Here is a 23,027-nt window from a genome sequence, read left to right as displayed (position 1 = left end):
TGTCCTTAGACCTAAGAAGCCTGTGCATTTCTCCTGTCAGCCATGGTTGCTGGTTTCATCAGTGCATTTTGAGATGTAAGCAGTAACAACCTCAGATTATTCCTCTATTTCTGTGTTGTCGCTGTAAGTTGCTGCTTTCTTGAAGATGCCCCAGTTTGTTGTTAGCTCTGTGAGGATGTGAATAGCAATCTGTAAAATCGCTGAAAATGTTTTTCTGCATAATACTGAAATGTGTGATCTTTTTACATGTCAAAATAACTTTCAACGTGTTAAATCTAACTTGAGTGTCTCTCTCTCTCTCTCTCTCTCTCTCTCTCTCTCTCTCTCTCTCTCTCTTTCTCTCTCTCTCTCTCTCTGTGTGTGTGTGAGTGTGTGTGTGTGTGTGTGTGTGTGTGTGTGTGTGTGTGTGTGTGTGTGTGTGTGTGTGTGTGTGTGTGGGTGTGGGTGTGTGTGTGTGTCCTCAGCCATTACGCAGGGTGATGTTCTCCGTGGCGACAGATGCTGGTTGCTATGACAGTAGGGTGGACGAGTCAGAGACACCAAGCAGTAAGAGCAGTAAGATAGGCATTCTGTCTCTTCCAGAAGATGGATATGAGAGAACAACACCCGAGGGGAGAGTAAAGAAAGAGGAACATGTGGAGAATGGTACACACCCACACACAGACACACAAACACAAACACACAAACACAAACACATGCACACACAGAGTTGTGTTTTAAACTTAAGGTTTAGTGATTCTGATATGTGACCACTAGAGGGCAAAGCTGCAGCTCAGTTTCACCAAATCAGACATATTGTTATTTTCGATGGTCGGTTTGAACAAAACCTCAGCATGAAACAGCTTGTCTCTGGATGGGACATTATCCTCAATCATGACCCTAAAAATGGCTGTGCTTTGAGCCGAACTGTTTTAAATGGGAGCAACATTACAAATGAAGGAGTCCAAAAAGGCAACAAACACTTACAATAAACAACAACAGTCATAATCTCTCTCTCTCTCTCGCTCTCTCTCTCGCTCTCTCTCTCGCTCTCTCTCTCTCTCACACACACACCCACGCGCACACACACAAATTAATAAATGGAAATTAAACAAATACTTTGTATTTTGTTAAAATTTAGTCACTGATCATTACCATACTACAACTCCCCTATTATTGTTTTTGTTTGTTTGTTTGTTTGTTTGGGGGGGGGGGTGTTGGAGATGTCACACTTGCCTGTCTTCAAAACTTGAGAGCCCTGTCTTACTTAATGCACATTCAAAACCTGTAAGACCTACAAGATTAAGAAAAATATCTAAAACAGTCTACAAATGTTCAAACGTGCAATGATGCAGGTTTGAAGAGTTCTAGCCTTTAGAGTGTAGACAGAGAAAGCTATTGAGCTGGAGTTGCAGTCTCTGTATGTGTGTGTAAACACTTCAGTTAGTGATTGATGAAGTGAGAGACACTTCGGCGGTGTGATTGTTGTAGCTGTTTATCGTCCACCTTCAACATGTGCATGTATATCACAAAGAATCTACTTACATTGACTGAGTAGGTGCTCTTGCTATGGAAGAGGGTAATCTACTAGGGTAACCTACTAGTTAACATAAGCTTACAGTTCACTTATCTTACAGTACATCTTATTCTAGCATGTGCTATTGTCAAGAAGACCCTCAGGTATTTTCATTGACAAGTGTTTCTTCATCATGACCACTCATTTGCCTAGTATAGTATAGTATAGTATATCAATCACAATTCAGAAAACCTGATTCTGGATAAAAACCTGTATGCTTTTTGTTTTTAATAAATATACATGTTGCAAATGAAAAACAGGCTGTCCCCTGGTTTACTGCAGAGTTGGAGAGTTAATTTATAAAGTCTTTAAAGGGCGACTGCTGGATTTACTGTTTCACACTAGCAAGGTTTTAGGGTCTTCAGCGCCAGTAAATGGCTATGTCTGGACATTTCTTGAGTAATATAACCGCTAGTGGTGGCAGTCCTTTTTCTGGGAAGTAATGAAATCCTTAAAGAGACATGCAGCTTTGTTCACCACAACATATCAGTCTACCACATACTGGAAAAAAAAAAAAACAATTAAAATTGCTTCTTCTGATTTATCATCCTTCTTCCTGCTTTCATACCTGCAATAACCAAATATTGTATGATAAAATTCTGACTTCCTGCTTCGCTACTGTTCAGACGCTTTTACTTGCGCTCTGTGTTATGTGTTATCTTTTGATTTATCTACCAGCAGTTCAGCACAGTGCTCTAACTAAACAATTGGGCACTCACACTAAAACTACAAATTCCTGGAACTATATTGACATTTGGAATACTCAACAACTTGGGGAATTTGTCGTAGCGGTCTACCAGTCTGCTATTGCCGGCAGTTTACAATCCTAAATCAGGACAACACAGCTGCCTACACTCAAACAGAAGAGAAAATGCCTTCTTTTGGATCTCAATCCACCTGCTGCTCAAACTGCCACAGACTTCTACAAAAGATTGCAGTTCTCGAAACAAAGTTACTTGTGGTGCTGCCGACCCTGCAAGAACATACAGCAGAGCTTCATCGTGGTCCCTCTCAACATAAAGCTAGTGAGTCCTGTGAACCTAATGCTTCTAAACAGGTCATAGTGAGCTCAGAGAAATTTAAAGTAATTGAGGACACAAACCGATGGCATGAACAGAGTGCGAGACCCAAAGGTGCTGCATTAGCATCATCTACCCCAGATATGGGTCCAGCTCGAGTAGCTTATATTGGTATTCCACCACCTCTGTGCGGCTTGAAAATAGATATGAAGCACTAGTGAGTTTGGGCGAAGAATCCCTAAATGTAAATGGACACAGATCACATCAGCCAGTAGCTAACGGAGCTAACAGACGCTTAGACCACTCAGACAGCAGCCAAGCCAAGCATGCTGATAGTGGGTGACTCTATTATCAGAAACATTGGAAGCAAGGCTACATACTGTTTTCCTCGGGCAACGGTTTCTGATGTTAACAAGGAACTTTACAACATTCTGATGAAACATGAGTCTCTCAGTCGGATTGTCATACATGTGGGAAAGAATGATATTTGGAAAGAGCAGTCTGAGCTCCTCAAGAGGGATTTCAATTAACTTTTTGAAACACTTGCAAGACTGAAATTTCAATCATTCATTAGTGGACCTCTCCCAGCCAGAGGAACAAATATGTTTTCTCGGCTACTAAGTTTAAATTCATGGCTACAAAAAACCTGCACCATGAGAGGACTGAATTACATTGACAATTTTAATATCTTCTGGAGTCAACTGCAACTTTTTAACAGAGATGGTATCCACCCAAACAAACTAGGTGCTAGGTTGCTTAAAGACAATATCTTTTTCTTCCTTCATCATTCATCAGCTGAGTGTGCCAGTCCACTCAGGATTTCACACCAACAACTGGATGGACATTCATTTGACAAGGATAAAAATCCGCAGCCACAACAACTACTGTTCACAGACACAGCTCAGGCTGAGCCCTGCCCACAGAACTCACTACAGCTGGATGGTGAATCAACACCCAAGGACGTTTCTGTGGATAACAACCAGGAAAAAAAAGATAACACACCCGAGCCTCCAGGAACACCAGAATCACAGCTGATGTCATCACACTCTGTCTCCCTCTCTTCAACATCACCACTTCTGTGCTTTTCAGAGAAAATGGAGAAACTGGTATCTGCTGGAGCTAAGCTTTCCCACTCTATTGCTGCGAGTCCCCAAATACCAACCAAGAAACGGCGGGCTCCACAACCACCAAAGCCTCCGGGCCCAGCCTGCCCTCCCCCTCCATCTGAGAGGGCACTCCGACCTCTGCCTCAACGTCAGGGATCACACCAGCCCTCATCTGCAAACAGCACTGGTAACTGATATGTGTTGGGTCCCCGCTATGACAGCAGTAACAATCAGAAATGTTTTCAGAACAAGCGGGAGCCCAATGTCCCTTTAGCTTTCCCTATCTCTGTCCTGATATGTGATAGAAAGACGAAGGCCCTCTCCAGCCGCACGACAACTTTATCTAATCTACTACCTTTAAGACGTCATTCTGAGATGGATACAGGGCCAAAACCAGTTGCTGTTAAATTAGCACTTCTAAACATCCGTTCATTAAAGAACAAATCATTTTTAGTTAATGATCTTATCACCACTAACAACCTGGACTTCGTGTTTCTAAATGAAACCTGGTTAGATGACAGCTGCAGCGCTACAGTCCTCAATGAATCAGCCCCACCCAACTTTACTTTTATAAGTGTCTGTAGAGCTGTTAGAAGAGGTGGAGGAATAGCTGCTTTATTCAAAGATGCCCTTCAATGCAAGCAAGTGTTACTTGGTGATTACCAGTCTTTTGAATATTTGTGTATTGCTCTAAAAGGTACACCACGCATTCTATTTACAATTATTTATAGGCCTCCCAAATATACCCCAACTTTTGTTGATGAATTCACAGAACTTTTATCAACAATCTCCTCTGAATTTGATTATTTTGTTATTGCTGGAGATTTCAACATTCATATAGACAATGCAGAAAACAATACTGCAATTGAACTGTTAAATGTTTTAAACACTTTCGATCTGACCCAGCACGTGCAAGGTCCTACACACAATAGGGGACACACTCTTGATCTGCTCATTAGCAAGGGTCTAAACATTCCATCCACTGTTATCAAGGACGGAGCGCTATCTGACCATTTCTGTGTTTACTTTGATTTATTGATCTGTCCTGCCACTGATGCTAGATCTGTCTATGTCAAAAAAAGGTTCATAAATGAAGACACCAGTGAGGTATTTATGAATGCTATATCAATGTTGCCAAACATATCAGCAGACTCTGTTGATGTTCTCCTTGAAAATTTTAACTTAAAAGTTAAAGATTTTATTGAAGGTATAGCTCCAGTAAAGGTAAAGATGATCACTGGCAGACGTAAAGCACCTTGGAGAAACACAACAGCGGTACAGGGCATGAAAAGAACATGCAGAAAAGCTGAACGTATGTGGCGGAAAACAAAACTTGAAGTACATTATAGCATCTATAAGGACAGTCTTCATGCTTTCAATGTAGAACTAGGCACAGCTAGACAGATCTTCTTCTCAAACATTATAAACAACAACATAAACAACACTCGCACTCTTTTGGCTACTGTAGAGAGACTAACAAACCCCCCAAATCAAGTTCCTAGTGAAATGCTCTCTGACAACAAATGCAATGAGTTTGCAACCTTTTTCTCTGAGAAAATCAGTAATATCAGAATGGCAATCAATATGGCCTCATATTGTAATGTGGTCAGTCAGACCTCACTACAACAACCTCAAAAATTTGTCATTTTCTCAGAATTTGACATAATTGATATAAAAACCCTGGAAGAAACAGTACAACATCTTAAAGCATCAACTTGCAGCCTTGACACCCTCCCCACATCCTTTCTCACCCTCCCCACATCCTTTCTCTCTCGAAAAGGCACTTTTCCAGAGTCCCTAAAAACGGCAGTTGTTAAGCCTCTCCTAAAAAAGAGTAACCTAGACAAAGCCATACTTAGCAACTACAGACCAATCTCTAATCTTCCTTTAAAAGGCAAGATCATTGAAAAGGTTGTTTTCAATCAGCTGAACAAATTCTTAAACTCAAATGGCTACCTGGACAATTTCCAATCTGGTTTGCGCCAGCATCATAGCACAGAGAGAGTGCTCATAAAGATAATAAATGATATTTGCTTAAACTCTGATTCGGGTAAAATATCAGTGCTGGTGCTACTAGATCTTAGTGCTGCCTTTGACACGGTAGATCACACCATACTCTTACATAGACTGGAAAACTGGGTAGGGCTTTCTGGGATGGTCCTCAAATGGTTTAAATCATACCTAAAAGGGAGGGATTACTATGTGAACATAGGTAACCATAAATCTGAGTGGACATCCATGACATGTGGAGTCCCACAGGGCTCAGTTCTTGCACCGCTTCTCTTTAATTTGTATATGCTCCCAATTGGTCAAATAATGAAAAAGAACCAAATTGCTTACCACAGCTATGCAGATGACACCCAGATATACTTAGCCCTGTCCCCTAATGACTACAGCCCCATTGACTTTCTATGTAAGTGCATTGATGAAATTAACAGTTGGATGCGTCAAAACTTCCTCCAGAAGACAAAACCGAAGTCATAGTATTCGGAAATAAAGATGAAACTCTCAAGGTTAACACACAACTTGACTCTAGGGGTCTAAAGACACAAAATAAAGTCAGAAATCTTGGTGTAATTTTAGAGTCTGACCTTAATTTCAGTAGTCATGTGAAAGCGATAAGCAAATCAGCTTACTACCATCTCAGAAATATAGCCAGAATTAGATGTTTTGTCTCAAGACAGGACTTAGAAAAACTTGTTCATGCTTTCATCACCAGCAGGGTGGATTATTGCAATGGGCTCCTTACTGGGATCCCCAAAAAGACCATTAGACAGCTGCAGCTCATACAGAACGCTGCTGCCAGAATTCTGACCAGAACCAAAAAATCTGAGCACATCGCTCCAGCCTCAGGTCCTTACACTGGCTTCCAGTTACATTTAGAATAGATTTTAAAGTATTGTTACTGGTTTATAAATCACTTCATGGCTTAGGACCGAAATACATTACAGATATGCTAATTGAATATAAACCAAGCAGACTACTCAGATCATTAGGATCAGGTTGGTTAGAGATACCAAGGGTTCACTCAAAACAAGGTGCGTCAGCATTTATTTATTACGCCACCTATAGCTGGAATCAGCTTCCAGAAGAGATCAGATGTGCTTCAACAGGAGACAAGATTCAAGATTAAATCAAGATTAAATCAAGATTAAAAACACATCTGTTTAACTCTGCATTTACTGAATGAGCGCCGTGCTGCTTCACACTGACTGCACTTTTCATCCAAATCACTTTTACTCCTGTTTTATTCTTTTTAACATATTTTAAACTGCTTTTTATTAAAATCCCATTTATTTTCCTTAATTGTTATTTGTTTTTGTTATGATTTTATCGTGTTTCTTATTTTTCACATATATTTCTTTTTCTCTTTTATAAACTGTTTTCTAATTTCTATGTAAAGCACTTTGAATGACCTCTGTGTATGAAATGTGCTATACAAATAAACTTGCCTTGCCTTGCCTTGCCTTGCCTAATAGTAATTGTTATTCCAAAGGGCAAGAATACAGATCCAGCTCTGAGACCAATCTTATTTATTAATGATTAGAATTAGTTAATATAATTAAAGTAGCCATATTTTTTTTTATTTACAGTGACTAATTATTCATTAGTTACTGTTATGTTCCACTGAGACTATTATTTATTTAATTATTCTATAAATTATTTTTTTCTTAATAACCCATAAAGGCTATTTTTGGATAGGTAAGGTTAAGTTAACCTAATATTCAGGCTTTTGTTATAATAATAATAATAATAATAATAATAATAATAATAATAATAATAATAATAATAATAATAATAATAATAATAATTTATAGAATTATATTATATAATATGTTAAAATTAAGCCCCATTTAGTAACACTTTTAAAACATTATGAAGACAGATATATGCATCTACTGATTGAAATCTGTAACCACAAGTGATGAAACAGTACATTCTGCATGTATAAAAAAAATAAAGCTTTGTGCTGAAACCTATAGTATTAATTTGCTTTAAAAATCCCACTGAACACAAAGCAGGAGTTATATTCCATCAAGCTAATGGTGTATCAAAACAAAATAAAACTATAAATTCAGATAACCATCAAGGTTCCTTGTCATTTGGAACCTGCATCAATCTAAGGAGCGATCAAATGTATGACGTTGTGTCATGAGTCACTAGCGGGCCTTGTGGGAATATTTCTGCATGCATACACAAGAATTGTGTGCATCATCAGATAGGAGGTGTGAATTAGGACAAAATGAAAACTTGCAACACTGAGACCAGACAGTTTATGAGAAGAAATGAACTTATAGAAAATATGTTTTTGTTTTTAACAGAAGTTTATGATAAGAATTAGAAATCTTGATTCACATTGGAGCTTGTTGTGTCGCTTGAGTAAAATGCTTTCACAAAACTGAAGAAGTTTCTATATTATCTTAATTTTTCATTTCACCCTGTTAAAATAACTATGAACTATAATTAGAAAATATCCAAATAGCAAGTGAGTTTAAGGATTTGTGTAATTAATTAGTTTTTCATAAAAATTCATAGACTGAACTATAACTAATAACTATAACTTTCCAGATTTATCTTTGCAAAACCCACCACACAATGCAAAATTTGAATGTAAGACCTCAAAACCTTTTGCAGATTTTTTTTTCTTTTTTTTTTTTTACAGAAGGATTACATTCATTTTATGAGAGCCATTAAACAGGAAATGTGGCAGGATATATTCTTGTTAACTATACCTTTATATGGCAACCTACATAAAGAAAAGTGGGTTTAGTAATTTACCTCATTCTAATTCCCTATCTGTTTTCCTTTTTAAAATACCAAGCCTGTCTCTAAGGCATCAAATATCCATGCTGTGAAGACATATGGTGAATGTGGTGAGCAGGGTATGAGCCAGGTTAAAGCTTCTTTAATAGATATGGTTCCTTGAAGTGTGTCGGAGTGGTTAAATCGTATCTTAATCTCTGTAAGAAACTACATAATACCATTACATTCACTGGATATGCATTCATACCAACAATAATATACAGAAAATAAAAATTATAGAAAAATTATAGAACAAAAAACCCTAGACCCTAGCCTCTTCAAAATAGCCACATTTTGCAGCTATAACTGCCAAACAAATACTATTCATTCTATCAAGTAAGGATTCCAAATAGTTTACTCCAGAACTATTGAAGAAGTGTCCACAGAGGATCAGCACTGGCTGGTTGTCTTGCCTTAATCTTTCTGTCAAGTTCGTCCCATACTAACTCCATAGGGTTAAGGTCGGGTGACTGTGTGGTCATCATTTTCAGCTTTCCTTCTTGTTCTGTTTTCTTCAAAGCTTAGATGTGTGTTTCGAATCATTGTCCTGTTGTAGTACGAAGGACTGTCCAACTAGTCTCAAGTCAGATAGTATGGCATGTCTCTGGAGAATACTATGGAGTAACCCTCTTTAGATCACCAACTCTAGAGCCTGCAAAACACGCCATACTATAACATGTATATTTTCATATTTTCAGTACAATATTTGCTTAATTTTGTAATATATATAAAAAACACGGGGTGTCCAAAAACATTTGACCGGTTGTGTAAATGATATGATAATCCTACAGTTTTCAGAACTAGTGTGATATGGTACATTTAGATTTTGCTTAACAAGTTTCTCATGAGGGGACTGCAAGTAATCATCACAGTCATGTAACTATCTCTTTAACCTTCTCTTAACTGACTCTTAACTGACTCTTAACTGACTCTTAACTGACTAACTCTCTGGCTATGATTTTATAATTTGACTGTAGGGATTTAGATTTACGCATGCTGTACATAATAAAACTGGGCTCCACCAATCATTCTTATTTCTCTGTCTAATATGCTGTAAACTCTAATTTACTCTTTTATTACCTTGCTTTCGCTTGCACTACCAACTTTGCAGATTAAACCCACTTCAACTGTTCAACTGACTTTGAGACACTGACTTTGGAGTGTCTTTGCAAAAACCCACCACACCATATGTAAATATCAATGACACCTCAGTGCTACAGGAGATTTTTTTTATTAGAAGTATTATGTTCATTTTATGAGAGACATTAAGCAGGACAGAGTGCATGAGATGAGGCAGGATATAATCTACAACTCTTCTTTATGTGGTATGTAAAAAGGAGAAAATATCTGCTGAGGTAGATATTTTGCCACGTTCACGTTCTCACCGGTATGTTGCAATTTACTGGTTGTTTGGACCCTGTTCTGCTTCCTATGCTGTGTTAGGTTTATTGATGACCCCCCTTTCCTAATACCAGCCTCCATTTCATGTGGCCATTTAATTAATGGAAAAGACAGTAATGACTTTCCTGGGGATTGGTGGAGGAGAAGATGGAGGGTGATGAATGCCACATTGAATTGATTACAAAAACAGAGAGACTGCGAGGCCTTGAGAGAGAGAGAGAGAGAGAGAGAGAGAGAGAGAGAGAGAGAGAGAGAGAGAGAGAGAGAGAGAGAGAGAGAGATTGAGATTTATATGCCTTGCTGAGGGAAATGCCATTCGAGCATTTTTGTGTTGAGGGTCTGTGTGTGATTCTTTCACATTCTGCATTGGATTCTGTACAGGATTTTCTGTCTGTTTGTGTTACGCACATTGCTTGTAGAACATTTTCAACTTTTATTGATGGTTTTTCAGAAAATTGTCTTTATCAGATTCTTGGTAAAGGCACAGTCATTGTCAGTGTAAAATTCACTTTTCACCTAAATGTGTGACGTCTAATGAAAAACTCAAGAATGTGGACCTGTTCTATCTTAATACCTTTACTAGGAAATGGAAAATCATTTGCCGTGTTATACAGTAGCCGATCACATGCAGACATGCTTTGTTGTCGTCCAACCGTGCCTTGCTATGATGGATATAGTTTGATTTCTTTAACACACTGATGGTCTTTTTGGATGAAAAACTTTCATGCCATAAAATAGCATCTTCACATGACTGCTACTGAGCCCGAATAATGACTCAGTCAGCTGATTTGTAGACAAGTGCATTAACTCCTTAATGCATTATGGGCATTATATATATGTTTGCTTGGGGACATAAAATGCGAAATCGCACAAGTGGGCAAACTCTAATCCTGAGTAATCGTTTTTGCAGTACTTTTTAGATGTGGTGCTTTAATGACATCCCGGCGATACATCCAATAAGCTCCCCCACCCCTTACGCTTGTGTTAAAGAGACAGACTTAGCACAAATACTACATACGCTGCAGCAGCATTGAGTATCTATGACCAAGCAAGTGGAAGAAATGTCAGAAATAAACCTCCAAATACCGCAGAGCTGCAGACAAAGATAAGACTGCCAACTGTCACCTCATTGTGGACAATTTATGGTGGGTGTGTGAGTAAAGAGCTAGCTGTGCCTAGCTATAAAGATTGGGCGGACGGCGGGTGACGGATCCAAGCAGAGGCTGGGAAACAAAGGAGGCAGGCAAAAAAGGGAGGAGTAAATGAGAGAGAGGAACCGAGCAGCGGATAAAGCTGCAGCCAGGACCATGAGCTGCACTCTTGTGACTGCATCTTATGATTCGCTGCCTGCTCAGCTGAGTCCCCATCGTGTAAGAGATCAACACTTTAATCGGAGGCTTTCATCTCCACACGGCTTGGGAACCTTCACCTTATCAGCTGTGCCTCGTCGTCCGTCAGGTCTGCCTGGATATACACTTTCTTCACCCCATGAGCCAAACAACCTCCTCAACCATCTTCATCATCATCCTCATCAGCGTCTCTCCCAGTCACTAGGTTCCAAAGCCTCGCTGGCGCCCCCTGTGCCTCAGGCAGATCCTGCCCCACCATGCTGCCAAGCTGTGGGCATTGTGCCACTACTACGCCTGGCACTAATCATCTTCAGCTGCCTCTTCTGGGCTGCCGGGTTGGCCATCTTCACTCTAGGAGTCTGGGCAAAAGTGTCCCTGGCTGACTACATGCTGCTTTCATCTAACAACTATCCCAATGCTCCAATCATACTCCTATTTACTGGGGCTGCTATCAGTGCCTGGGGTTTCCTGGGTTGTCTAAGTGTGGCAGCCAACTTGCCCTGCTTTCTTCGCACCTTTGGATTCTTCCAGCTTGCTGTGCTGATGGGGGGATTGGCCGCTGGACTTTCAGGACTCTTCTACAGGGAAGACATCGCTGGAGGTTTCCGCAGCGGGCTACAGAGGGCAGTGGAGGGCTATGGAGAAGATGAAGGACGTTCTGACGCTCTGGACAGCCTTCAGAGGGCACTGAAGTGCTGCGGGGCAGATGGCTGGCATGACTGGCTCCTGTCTGACTGGGCTGTACAAGATGCTGTTTCACTGACAAGAATCTCAGACAATGACACGAATCACGTGTCTGTACCAGACAGTTGTTGCATACGGCGCAAAGGCTGTCATAACAGGCCCCTGCCTGAAAGTGGAACTGGTAGCACTGAACGTGCGGGGATTCATACACACGGATGCTTCAAGAAAGTCTTTAGTTTTGTCAATGATAATGTTTTTCACATTGCTGCTGCTGTCCTAGCGCTTGCTTTTACCCAGGTGGCAGGTATAATTCTGGCATGCTTGCTCGCCAACCGCCTGTCTTCTCAGCCTCATAGACGAGGCCGCTAAGTTATTCCAGGTCAGTATCAGTCACTAAAGCCCTGTTTAAATAACCTCAGACTTATAATTAGATAAAATGTCATTTTTAAAGCAAAAGATTTTTTTCAGTAAAGAATGATTAATAATAGTTCTTCTCCACCAGTGCTTCTCCAACAGTGTGGCTCATTATGGTGCATCTAAACCCAGGGCTGTCAATAAACTGACCTGTTTTTCTCCATCACATTACCTGAAAAGTAGGTTCCAGTTTCTTTGGACAATGATGAAAAAAATTTAAATAAAAGCAAAATCACAAATCTATTTGTACACTATACTGTATATGTGAAGGTACTAGGTGTTTAGTTCTGCTGTTGTGATATATAATATATAATACACTATATCTATATATAATGCATCTATTATAGACAGCATACCTAGTGAATAAAAGCCTTTTCATGTCATGAGAAATAAGTTTAATTACAAACTCAAAAAATGTAAATAATCTTTTCAGAATTTAGCCAAGTAGCCGGTTTAAATGTTTTTAAGCTTTACTACAATGTCCCAGCTTAGGTTGCATGTCACCTGGGCAAATTTCAGCATGGGTATTTAAATACAAAACGGCTTGCATGGCAACGAAAATATCGATAGTGTGGAATAATAGTAGGTAATTTGGCCAACCTGGTAGAAAGGAAAATCGTTATAAATTAAACCAGAGTAAGGTTAAATGGTGTACAAAATTGGACAAGATCGATGTGAGGATAAAAAAGTACTGTACATTCTCTGAAACCCACTGTTATCTACACTGCATAAGAGTTTTGTAATCTAAACCCAAAAGTGGTCCAACAGACATATTTTGAGGACAATTTTAACATAGACATTTTAACTTAATCAACATGTCAAGTTATACCATGCTATTTTGCAGATTTTTATGCCATTTGTAGATTTTAATCTGTATGCATTATAAATATTCCTGTTATGTTCTCTCAGTTGTCTTTGTGGATTAATGTAAGTAGACCCCACATACTGTATTGTATATAAAAGCTATTTCTGGTCTAATATCTGCAGAACACATTAGACATTATGGTTAATATACCTAATAAAAGGGGGATGGGGTTTTAGAAAATTACAGATTTTAAAATATTAGAAGATTCATATGTACGTTTATTCATTGTTGTGTGAAAATTGCCAACGTAATATACTCTGCTTTGACTTGTAGTTTTATAGGACTATAAAATATACAGCTAAAGGTGTAAATCCCTAAAGTTACTAATGATGCTAATGATTCTTCTTAGTTTGAATGCATTTGTGGTTAGATATATTTCCAGGAGCAAGTCCTGAAGTTAATATATATTAAAAAAAAATGTTATTATTGTACTTATCCATTTCCTATGAATACAATAACAACTATTTCTCTAAGCACAGTTTGGTAGATTTGTGTAGGATTTTAGACTTATAGAGAAGATAATATCTAATTCCATGAATGTGTTACAGCCAGATACATTTATAAGAGAGCAAACTATTTCATATATTGTACATACCATATTGTGGTTAATAAATGAGAACTGTAATGAATGCTGTCATGTGTTTGGCCAGCTATATAGAAGGAGCTTTAAACCATACATTTATGGACAAGTATGATAATAAATAAAATGATAACCAACAAAAACAGTGTTTTCTTTTAAGCATTTCTATAGCCTGATAAAGTTTTTCTCCACAAGTATTTTCTCCACATTTTCATCCACCAGTATCATGTAGTGACCTGGCCACTTTTCAGCAAGATTAATAGTTTAAAATCCCTCTGTACACAGTGCAGGACTTAGTATTCCATTACTGTCATTCCTAAGACAAACTGATGCTGTATTTGCTAAATAAATAAATAAATAAATAAATAAATAAAGTCCTACACCATACCAGTCTCCTAAAAGGTGTAAATTCATGTAAAAGTAATGACAAATAATTAAACATATAATTAAATAAAAACAAATATGAGACATTAAAATGCTGTGATGTTGCCAGACGTTTTAAAAGTATAAGACTTTTATTACTAGCCTTTTCATGCCATGAGAAATAAGTTTAAATTCATCTCTCTCTCTCTCTCTCTCTCTCTCTCTCTCTCTCTCTCTCTCTCTCTCTCTCTCTCTCTCTCTCAATCTCTCTCACTCTCTCTCTCTCTCTCTCTCTCTCTCTCTCTCTCTCTCTCTCTCTCTCTCCCCCCCCTCCCACACAAACTAAAAAGTGCTATATGCTTGTAGTTAATTTCAGAAGAGTTCTCCATGGTATAGACACCAGTAGCTATTTTTTGCACTTACTTTGCACTCACAAAGTTTAGAAAAGTTTTAAATAAATTGTATCCTCAATGCACTACTATCATAATTATTTCAGGAGATTAGGGGGGTGTGACATATCAATAATGTCTATATTTTGACATAAACATTTTTCGTTTCATTTCTCAAAAGCACCAGTTTGTCATGTTACTGAGATAGTCCTCAGTCCTTAAGAAAACAGTAAAGGAACATATCACTGTTAAAAAAAATACACACCGTCCATAATGTTATATAAAATCTCCCTACAGAAAGCTTCGTATGTTGAATAGAAACACATTAAATATATGTTTGCATGTTTACATTAAAGGTTTGCATTTAAATAAAAAAAAATGTAAAAGATTGATGTAGAAAAGGTGGCTGACAAATACACATGAACATATGCTGTAAAATCATACCTTAAAAATAAATTACATTACATACATACAGTACACACACTCTCTGACCACTTTATTAGGAACACTTTAGGGCCCCAGGGGCCCTGGCCCCTGCTGAAATCTGATTGGCCCCTGATTGGACCCCGTTCCATCAATCGTCGATGAGAAGTGCAAACGGAGAATTTTTCACAACGATCACAGATGCAATTCCACCACCAAACAATTGGCGGCACTCGAGCGTTTGAAAAAGGAATGACTGCCGAAATGTATTTTCACCGTACTGAATAAATTATTTTGTGTGCTTGAATGTACCCTGTACTTGGCCCCTGAATGTATCATGTGGCCCCTTAATGGCCCCTGTTACAGAAAAATCCTAGAAGCGCCACTGCCTTTTACACTTACTCATTCACAAGTAGTATTCAGTCTGCTAATCATGTGGCATGACTATAAAATCATGCAAATCCAGTTCAAAAGCTTCCCATCAAGTTCAAATTAAACATTAAAAGTAGGAAAAGTGATCACAGAGACTCTGACCGTGGCATGATTGTTGGTCCCAGGTGGTAAGTATTTCAGAAATCCCTCAGAATAGTCTGTAATGTTTACACAACCATGTGAAAAACAAATATCCATTGAGCTGAAGTCCTGTATCCAAAGACATCTTACTGATGAGAAAGAAATAATCTGAATTAAACAGTACGTCTGTTTTAGCTGAAATGCGCACTCTTTAGTTTATCACCATCCTTTAGATATTATTGACAATCGTTGTGGTGATAATGACTGCACAGATTACTCGGTTAGTTAACACAACTCAAAGACGCATTCTGCAGATACAGAACCTGAAACATCAGATGTGTCACTTACTGCAGTACTTTTACTTCATTTCAGTGTAATGAAACATTTTAGTCATACATATTTATGCATATTAACAACAGAGAATCATTTCATGAGAAAGACAGAGCTACTGTATTATGGTCATGGCCACAGTATAACAGTGGCATTGTATCAAAGAAAGAGTAAGGGCCAAAAACAACTATAAAAATAACTATAAATAGTTATAAAATAACACAATTTCGACCATAACATTTCTGACGTGTATCCTGTTACTGATTATGTTCCTAGCAGATAAGGAATTTAAAGCTGTTTGCTCTGGATCATAATAAGTGGGTGGGGTCAGATATTTATACTGCTACAGCTTATAAAACCTCAGTTCTTCTGCCTAACACTCTGAAACAAGCCTCGGACAAGGTGAGTGTAAACACACTGGTAGTTATAGTGCTACAAGAGCAGAGAAGGAAAAGTGTAAATGTACAATTCTTTATATACTATATTTATACTATGTTTTGTTGTTTATTTTGGACAAGGTTTTGGAAAATTAGTTATAGGGAACATCTGCTATTTTCTCTGGTTGTACCTGTCACCTGCACAAGTAGAACCCAGACTCTATGATTCATTTTCACCATGCCCTTTAATCTTAAATGACTTAAACTACTAAAAGTCATAGTTATAATGTGGTGTTAAGTTAATGCAGCAAATTTTGTTTCATGTGCCCATATTTGTGGATTATTTATTGATTTCTTATTAAAATGTTGGGTTCAAAATCATGTAAAATGATTGTAAATTATTGTCAATCCGAGAAAGTTGTGTTTTTTTCCAGTCAAGTGTTTAAAATCTCAAGAAACACAATACTATACTAATGCATTTAATTATATGTAAACCATAATTAGCTTGTTTGTTTTTACTCTACTTAGATATCCATCCCAACATAGTCATTACTGCTCAGAGTTATAAAAGAGAATAATATAAACAAAGAAATGGCTCCACAGTTATGGGATGTACTAAGCAGTTTTTGTAAACCCAATTGAAAACGTAAAAACTATGTAAACCAAATGGAAAACAAAAAGCAATACACAAGCACAGGAAAAAAAAAAACAGGAGTTACTTTTGAGTTACTACTAACTGTACAGTATAGTGATCTCTTTGAATATTATTTAAATGTCCCACCCTGAAGTAAAGCTTACATTGACCATGGATGCCTGTTTATGTTAGATCAGGTTTCTGCCTTAAGTTCCTAAAATTCAACAATCGGTGCCTTTTACATCAACCTGTTGAAATATTAGACTTATTATTACATTTGTATAATGATAATCTGCCCATTATTTGGAGCCATAGATCTTTTTTAAACTTCTATCTAGAGCATGTCAGGTCTAATATGACAAAGTTCCTATGTTTATTTGGATGTGAGTAATAAATACCAGATTTAACGTAAATATTATCAATGTATTGATCATGTATTGACATGTTAGGTTTAGACCCTGACTTGCGTAACTAACTTAAAATAAAGAAACCTGTCTTCCATATGTGCTGTTAGCAATTAATGAAAAGCATGTGCAAGTTTTTTCCAGTCCTGAGATGTTTTCCAGTTGATTATTGCATCTGGATTATTTTAAAATGTTTATCTAAGAATTACACGACACAAAGTAGTCATTCAGCTTGTAACAGTTAAATGAAGCTGTTATTGCTAATCTAGAGTTGTGAGGCACTGAAGACACTTTCCAAAACAGCTTTCCTGGTAAAATTGTGTCTGCTGTGTTCGAAATAGCAAGCTCATATGAAGGTTTTTAGCAATATTATATAGAAAAAGTGTGTATAAGACTCAGGGCTCTCAAGTTTAGAAGACAGGCAAGAGTGACATGTCCAACCCCCCACCCAAACACAACAATACTTGCCCCCAAGAAATTTCTGACATAAAACATTCCAAAGCTTAATATTTGAATTAAACAAAACATATTAAATTATACAACGTAGTGCTGTTGGTTAGTAGCCTTGTTTTTCTGAGATTTAATTACACAGAATTTATTATAAATTCATTATTTTTAAAATGTCATAAAGCCAACTATTGTGTAGCCTCTATTTTTGATTGGCTGATTAGTGTCAGGCTCGACTAAGAACTCCAGGGGAGACGCGCTTGATTCCTGCCCGGTTCCATAGAGACAGCAGTGCGGACAGATACATTTTGGGTGCTGCGGCTTATTAAATATATGATAAATAGTCAAAAGGATACAATGTGTGGCGGGAGAGCGTGACAAAAGACCGAAATGAGTTACTGTCACGTTAATGCTTCACACTTGAGAGCCCTGAAGCTCATATGAAGGTTTTTAGCAATAATACATAGACAAAATGTGTATAAGAGAACTATGAAATTGCTAATCTAACACTGTATATATACATTTATTGCATCATTTACTGTGTTCACAGTTCGGTGAAACACAGTGCCTAATTCTTTCCTTTTAGTTAATCGTCACAGTAAGGATGATGACTAGCAGGGCTGGACTGCTCTTACTGTCATTGTGCATGGTCACTTCCCTGGTAAGGACCAAGGCCCAGTTGTCTGTGAATGGTGAGTCATGATGAAGTCACAAAATATCCTGAAAAAATATTGTATTCAATCTCTCTCGTCTAGTTCCTCGCTTTTTCTTTACTCATTTCAGTTTTCTACAGAGTTTTTCTAAATGAAATCTTGTGAATAAATAAGCATGTGAATGAAAATGTTTCACAATGTGTTTATCAATAAAACAGAGAAAGGAGACGCTGAGACACTAGATAGGTTTAGTTTTGGCAGAAATAAACTTAAAATACACTTAAAAATAGAATATTCAATAAAAGGACAGGGCCATGACATGCCAAGTATTAAACATGTGTCTTTACATGATGATGGGGAAATTTATGGAAACTTAAAAACCTTTTAAAAAAAACTTTTTTTGCATGTTATATGTCCAGGCCCTGTTTAATCTGAAATAATTGGTGTATAGATGCTATTCTAATTAATTCAAGGGATATTCACACTGCACTGTCCTTCTATGTGTGTGTGTGTGTGTGTGTGTGTGTGTGTGTGTGTGTGTGTGTGTGTGTGTGTGTGTGTGTGCGCACAAATACACAAAAAAATACAAAAAAAAAACCAACATCCCAGCCCAGCCACCCTAAATGAGGGATGATAATTAATGGGGTCACAAAAAGTTTAAATCTGATGCTTCAAAAAACTATCAATGCATAAAAGCCAATGATGTTAGTAATTTTTGATATTTCCAAGATCGTGATAAAAAGTAAAAAAAATCCAGTTTCCTTTTTTATATTAAAAATTTGTCATTTTGTGTGTATTTTTATGCATATTAGGGACGTCACTAATTAAATTGTTAATTAAAAAGTTAAAGAAAGTTCTAAATGTTTAGTAGTGATTAGAACTGAAGTTGATTAACAGATTTATGCAAAACGATTAGAAAAAATATTCATCTGCTAAATTTTTTATCTAAGTACACGTAAGGGTATAAAATTTTACTACAGAAAATTACAGACCTGCTCAAAAATTCATAATGCTCTTTCCAAATGTTATATAAAGGTTTGTCCCAAAAAAATATGCAAATGAGAATGTTGTCAGGGTTCATGTACCCAGGATGTGTGAAACCCAGGGTTCTCTTTACCTGGAGTTTACAATCACCCAGGGGATCTAATTCAAGCACTTCAGTCTTTTTAGATCCAGATTCCTGGTACTGGGATTTGTTTTTGCTTGATTGCATGATTCTCTGGTTCAAACATGAATGGAGTTAAAATAAGAGAGAGAATCAAATGAAACTCTTCACAACAGAATTTGAACAGAACCAAATTTTTCTGAAGTGCTACGAGAAGGAAATGAAGATTATATGAAAAAAATATACAATTTGGGGGATTTCATTCATTCATTTTCAACCGCTTATCCGAACTATTCCCGGGTCACGGGGATCCTGTGCCTATCTCAGGCGTCATTGGGCATCAAGGCAGGATACACCCTAGATGGAGTGCCAACCCATCGCAGGGCACACACACACACACACACTCATTTGGGGGATCTAATACTAAAAAAATGAAGATTTTCATTTGACTCACAGGAAAGAGTTGGTAGTTTGGGGGATGAGTTTATGAGTGTAATCTCTCTCTCGCTTTCTCTCTCTCTCTCTCTCTCTCTCTCTCTTTCTTTCTCTCTTTCTCTCTCTCAGGGACAGACTGCACAGATATAAAAAACAAATCTCCATTTGCATCTAGTGGCATCTACACCATCAAGCCACCTGGAACTAAAAATCCATTCCGGGTACTTACATCTGATATATTAAATTGTCTAATCAGGGAAAAAGCTAAAAGACTGTTATTAAATAACATACAGTAAAGTTTTCAGTAATGGCTATAAGAAGAGTACACTTGCTAAGATTTAAATTTACTTAAATGTTTATTAAAATGAATGTTAATTTACATTCATATTAAAGTAAATTTCACAGTTTATTCTACATGTTAACTGTGAACAGTCATGTAAAATAGCCCTTTACTCATTGTACGTACACGATTTAACACTTTCCGCAGGTTTACTGTGAAATGCGGAAGGATGGAGGCTGGACTGTTATCCAGAGGAGGTCTGATGGAAGACTTTCCTTTGAGAGGAACTGGAAAGAATATAAGAATGGGTTTGGAAATATTCAGTGTAAGTGTTCTCTACTTCTGAGGAATTACCCACCTGTGATTCCTCACATATTAAAGCAGACATGTTTAGAGTAATCACTTGGACTGAACTTTTGAAAGCTGTAGATATAGATTTTACAGTTAGGTACAAAAAAATATGGACAACGGTATTGTTATTTTAGCTTTTTAACACAGAATACTGGAGTTGAAATTAAATAATAAATAATGTGCTTAAAGAGCAGATGTTCAAAGTTATTTTAAGGACATTTAAATACATTTACTCTGTTAGTAATCAGACTAGCTAACAATCATATCTGGAACCCTTATTATTGCCAGACACTAGGTTATTATTGCCAGACACTGGGTTTCTTTCCTGATTATATTCTGTCAGGTCTTTTCTGTAGCAGTCTTTACTTCCTCCTTGTTCATGAGATGTTTTGCTTTTGTCTTTGCCATGAACCTGAGCATATAACACTGTATAGCTCTATACACTACTTAATTCATCCTGCTTATTTATTTAGCAGTCACATCAATAAATACAAAAGATGATGCGGTTCCTTCTCTTCTCCATTTTCTTCTCTTACCATTCTGAACACTATTCTGAAGTGTTTTTGCTTCTCCGGGGATAAGATATTCTCTGCTTTTTTAAGAATGTACCAAATATTTTACTTGGCCAGACCTATTGTTTTTGCAATTTCTCTAATGGTTTTGTTTATTTTTTTATTTGAAACGTAAAGATGGCTTGCTGGAGTGTTAACACTAACAGATAGAAGTGCTTTCATTTTATCTGTTTACTTGTAAGAGAAATAATGAGAAAATAACAGGCAAACGGCCAATTTTCCAGTTTTAAAAATCCTTTTATGAAATTTGTTAAAAATCCTTTTATGAAATTTGTTGGAATACTACTTGCACCATATAAAAAAATGTTATGAATATATTTTTTTCAGATGACCACTGGCTGGGCCTCACCAAGATATGGGCTCTAACCAAAAGCAAGCGTCATAAATCAACGCTCAGAGTAGATCTGTGGGACTTTGAAAATAATTCTGACTATGCTAGTTACCAAGGTTTTAGGATCGGTGGTGAGAAAACGGCCTACAAGCTGCATGTTGGGAAATACCAGGGCACTGCAGGTACACTATTTAATCTCTACACATTTATACACATGTTGCAGTCAACTAATTAATTCCTTGCTTAATTCATGTTGGGTTCTTTTACGTAGTATACTCTGCCATATTTTTTAAATTACAACTTAATTCAGCAATAATGTGTATATTAGTATATTTTGAAACCAAGACCATGAATTTATGTTTTGGCAAAAAATGTCAATATATGAAACATGAACAAGAATGGAATATATACATTTACTACTCTGGCTGGTGTGTGTGGGTACATTTAGGAGTGCCAGTAAGAATAGACATGGACTTAAATATAATGTACCAATAGCTTTCTCCCACTTTCTCACCAACCAAATTGACCCAAACATACAGTACATAAAATAGATTTTTTCAAGCATAGTTTTCAGCACAGTCTGTTGAGTATATTAAACTTACGCTTTAAGCATTTAAATCATCAATTTGTGGACATGATCAATTTTTTTTATTTGCATCGGATGCTTGAGTTTTTGATCAGTGCAAATCATTCTTTTCTCCACTTTTTCTTGTCTAAGGTGATGCTATCCGTGGGGCATATGCTGGCATTGACCAGAATAACTATGGTTTCAGTACACATGATCGTGACAATGATGGCTGCTCCCCATGTATTTCTGGAGATATTGCATTTAATAGCTGCAGCAGTAGTGATGATGGAGGTTGGTGGTTCAGTAAGTGTGGCTCAGCTAACCTGAATGGTATTTGGCATTCTGAGGGAAATAATAGGGGATGGGCATCTGGCCTCCATTGGCGCACCTGGAAATCCCCTGAGCCATACTCGGCTAAGAAAACACGCATGATGGTCAAGACCATTAAAAGGGCATAGGTCTGTGTATCTACTGCAAGCAACAACATTATATACAGTAATGCTTTTTAGTTTTTAACAGACAATGAACATACACTATTTCATTAGTCTGTTTAATTTCATTTTGTATGGGTTTCCTCCAAGTTTTCCAGTTTCCATAAACATAAATATAGGCTAATTAGCTATAGAAAATTCCCCAGAAGTGTAATTAGTATGTAACTATTTGTGTTTTTGCAATGGACTGGTGTCATCTGCAGGGTGAATTCTTCCACCAGGATTTGCTTCAGATCCACCATGAACACGACAAAGCGGTTACTAAGCATAAATGAAAAGTATATTTTCACTATTAACGTTGTTTTCTAAACTTCTTTCTGTTTAAAATTATGAATGTGACTATATTCAATACAGTTCAGGACTTGACATTCTATTTTAAATTTTAAATGTGTTCAAGTTGATTAAATATTTCCTTACAAACACACATCTATTGTATACAGAGGTTAAAGTCCTTGGTAATGGTGTGTGTCTTTAATCTGTTTGTCCATTTTAAAGGAACTATGCATTTATGAATAAAAAAGCTTTTGATTGTGTGCTGTTTTAGTGGCTTTCTGAAATGCAAGTAATAAAATGCTTTCAAGGCTT

The 23,027-nt window shown here is 37.2% G+C and overlaps 2 protein-coding genes across 3 annotated transcripts; both read left to right on the top strand.

Moving 5' to 3' along the window:
* Positions 1-8,344: 8,344 nt before the first annotated feature.
* On the top strand, positions 8,345-13,905 carry LOC113647246 (tetraspanin-7-like). The gene is made up of 2 exons (XM_027153888.2): positions 8,345-12,296; positions 12,420-13,905. The coding sequence occupies exon 1, from the start codon at positions 11,147-11,149 to the stop codon at positions 12,284-12,286; it is 1,140 nt and encodes a 379-aa protein (XP_027009689.1). The 5' UTR covers positions 8,345-11,146; the 3' UTR covers positions 12,287-12,296; positions 12,420-13,905.
* A 2,201-nt stretch (positions 13,906-16,106) lies between these two features.
* LOC113647222 (fibrinogen-like protein 1) lies at positions 16,107-23,027 on the top strand. Of its 2 annotated transcripts, none has more exons than XM_027153849.2 (6): positions 16,107-16,196; positions 18,207-18,348; positions 19,979-20,070; positions 20,337-20,454; positions 21,380-21,565; positions 22,102-23,027. In XM_027153849.2, the coding sequence occupies exons 2-6, from the start codon at positions 18,261-18,263 to the stop codon at positions 22,407-22,409; spliced, it is 792 nt and encodes a 263-aa protein (XP_027009650.2). In that variant the 5' UTR covers positions 16,107-16,196; positions 18,207-18,260; the 3' UTR covers positions 22,410-23,027. The 2 variants fall into 2 exon arrangements, with proteins under 2 accessions (XP_027009650.2, XP_027009651.2); XM_027153850.2 differs by having other exon boundaries at positions 16,129-16,196; positions 18,243-18,348.

This window comes from Tachysurus fulvidraco, chromosome 19, assembly GCF_022655615.1.
Source record: "Tachysurus fulvidraco isolate hzauxx_2018 chromosome 19, HZAU_PFXX_2.0, whole genome shotgun sequence".
Classification (NCBI taxonomy): Eukaryota; Metazoa; Chordata; class Actinopteri; order Siluriformes; family Bagridae; genus Tachysurus; species Tachysurus fulvidraco.
The sequence above is the reverse complement of the archived record's forward strand: the minus strand, read 5'-3'. Positions and strand labels throughout refer to the sequence as shown.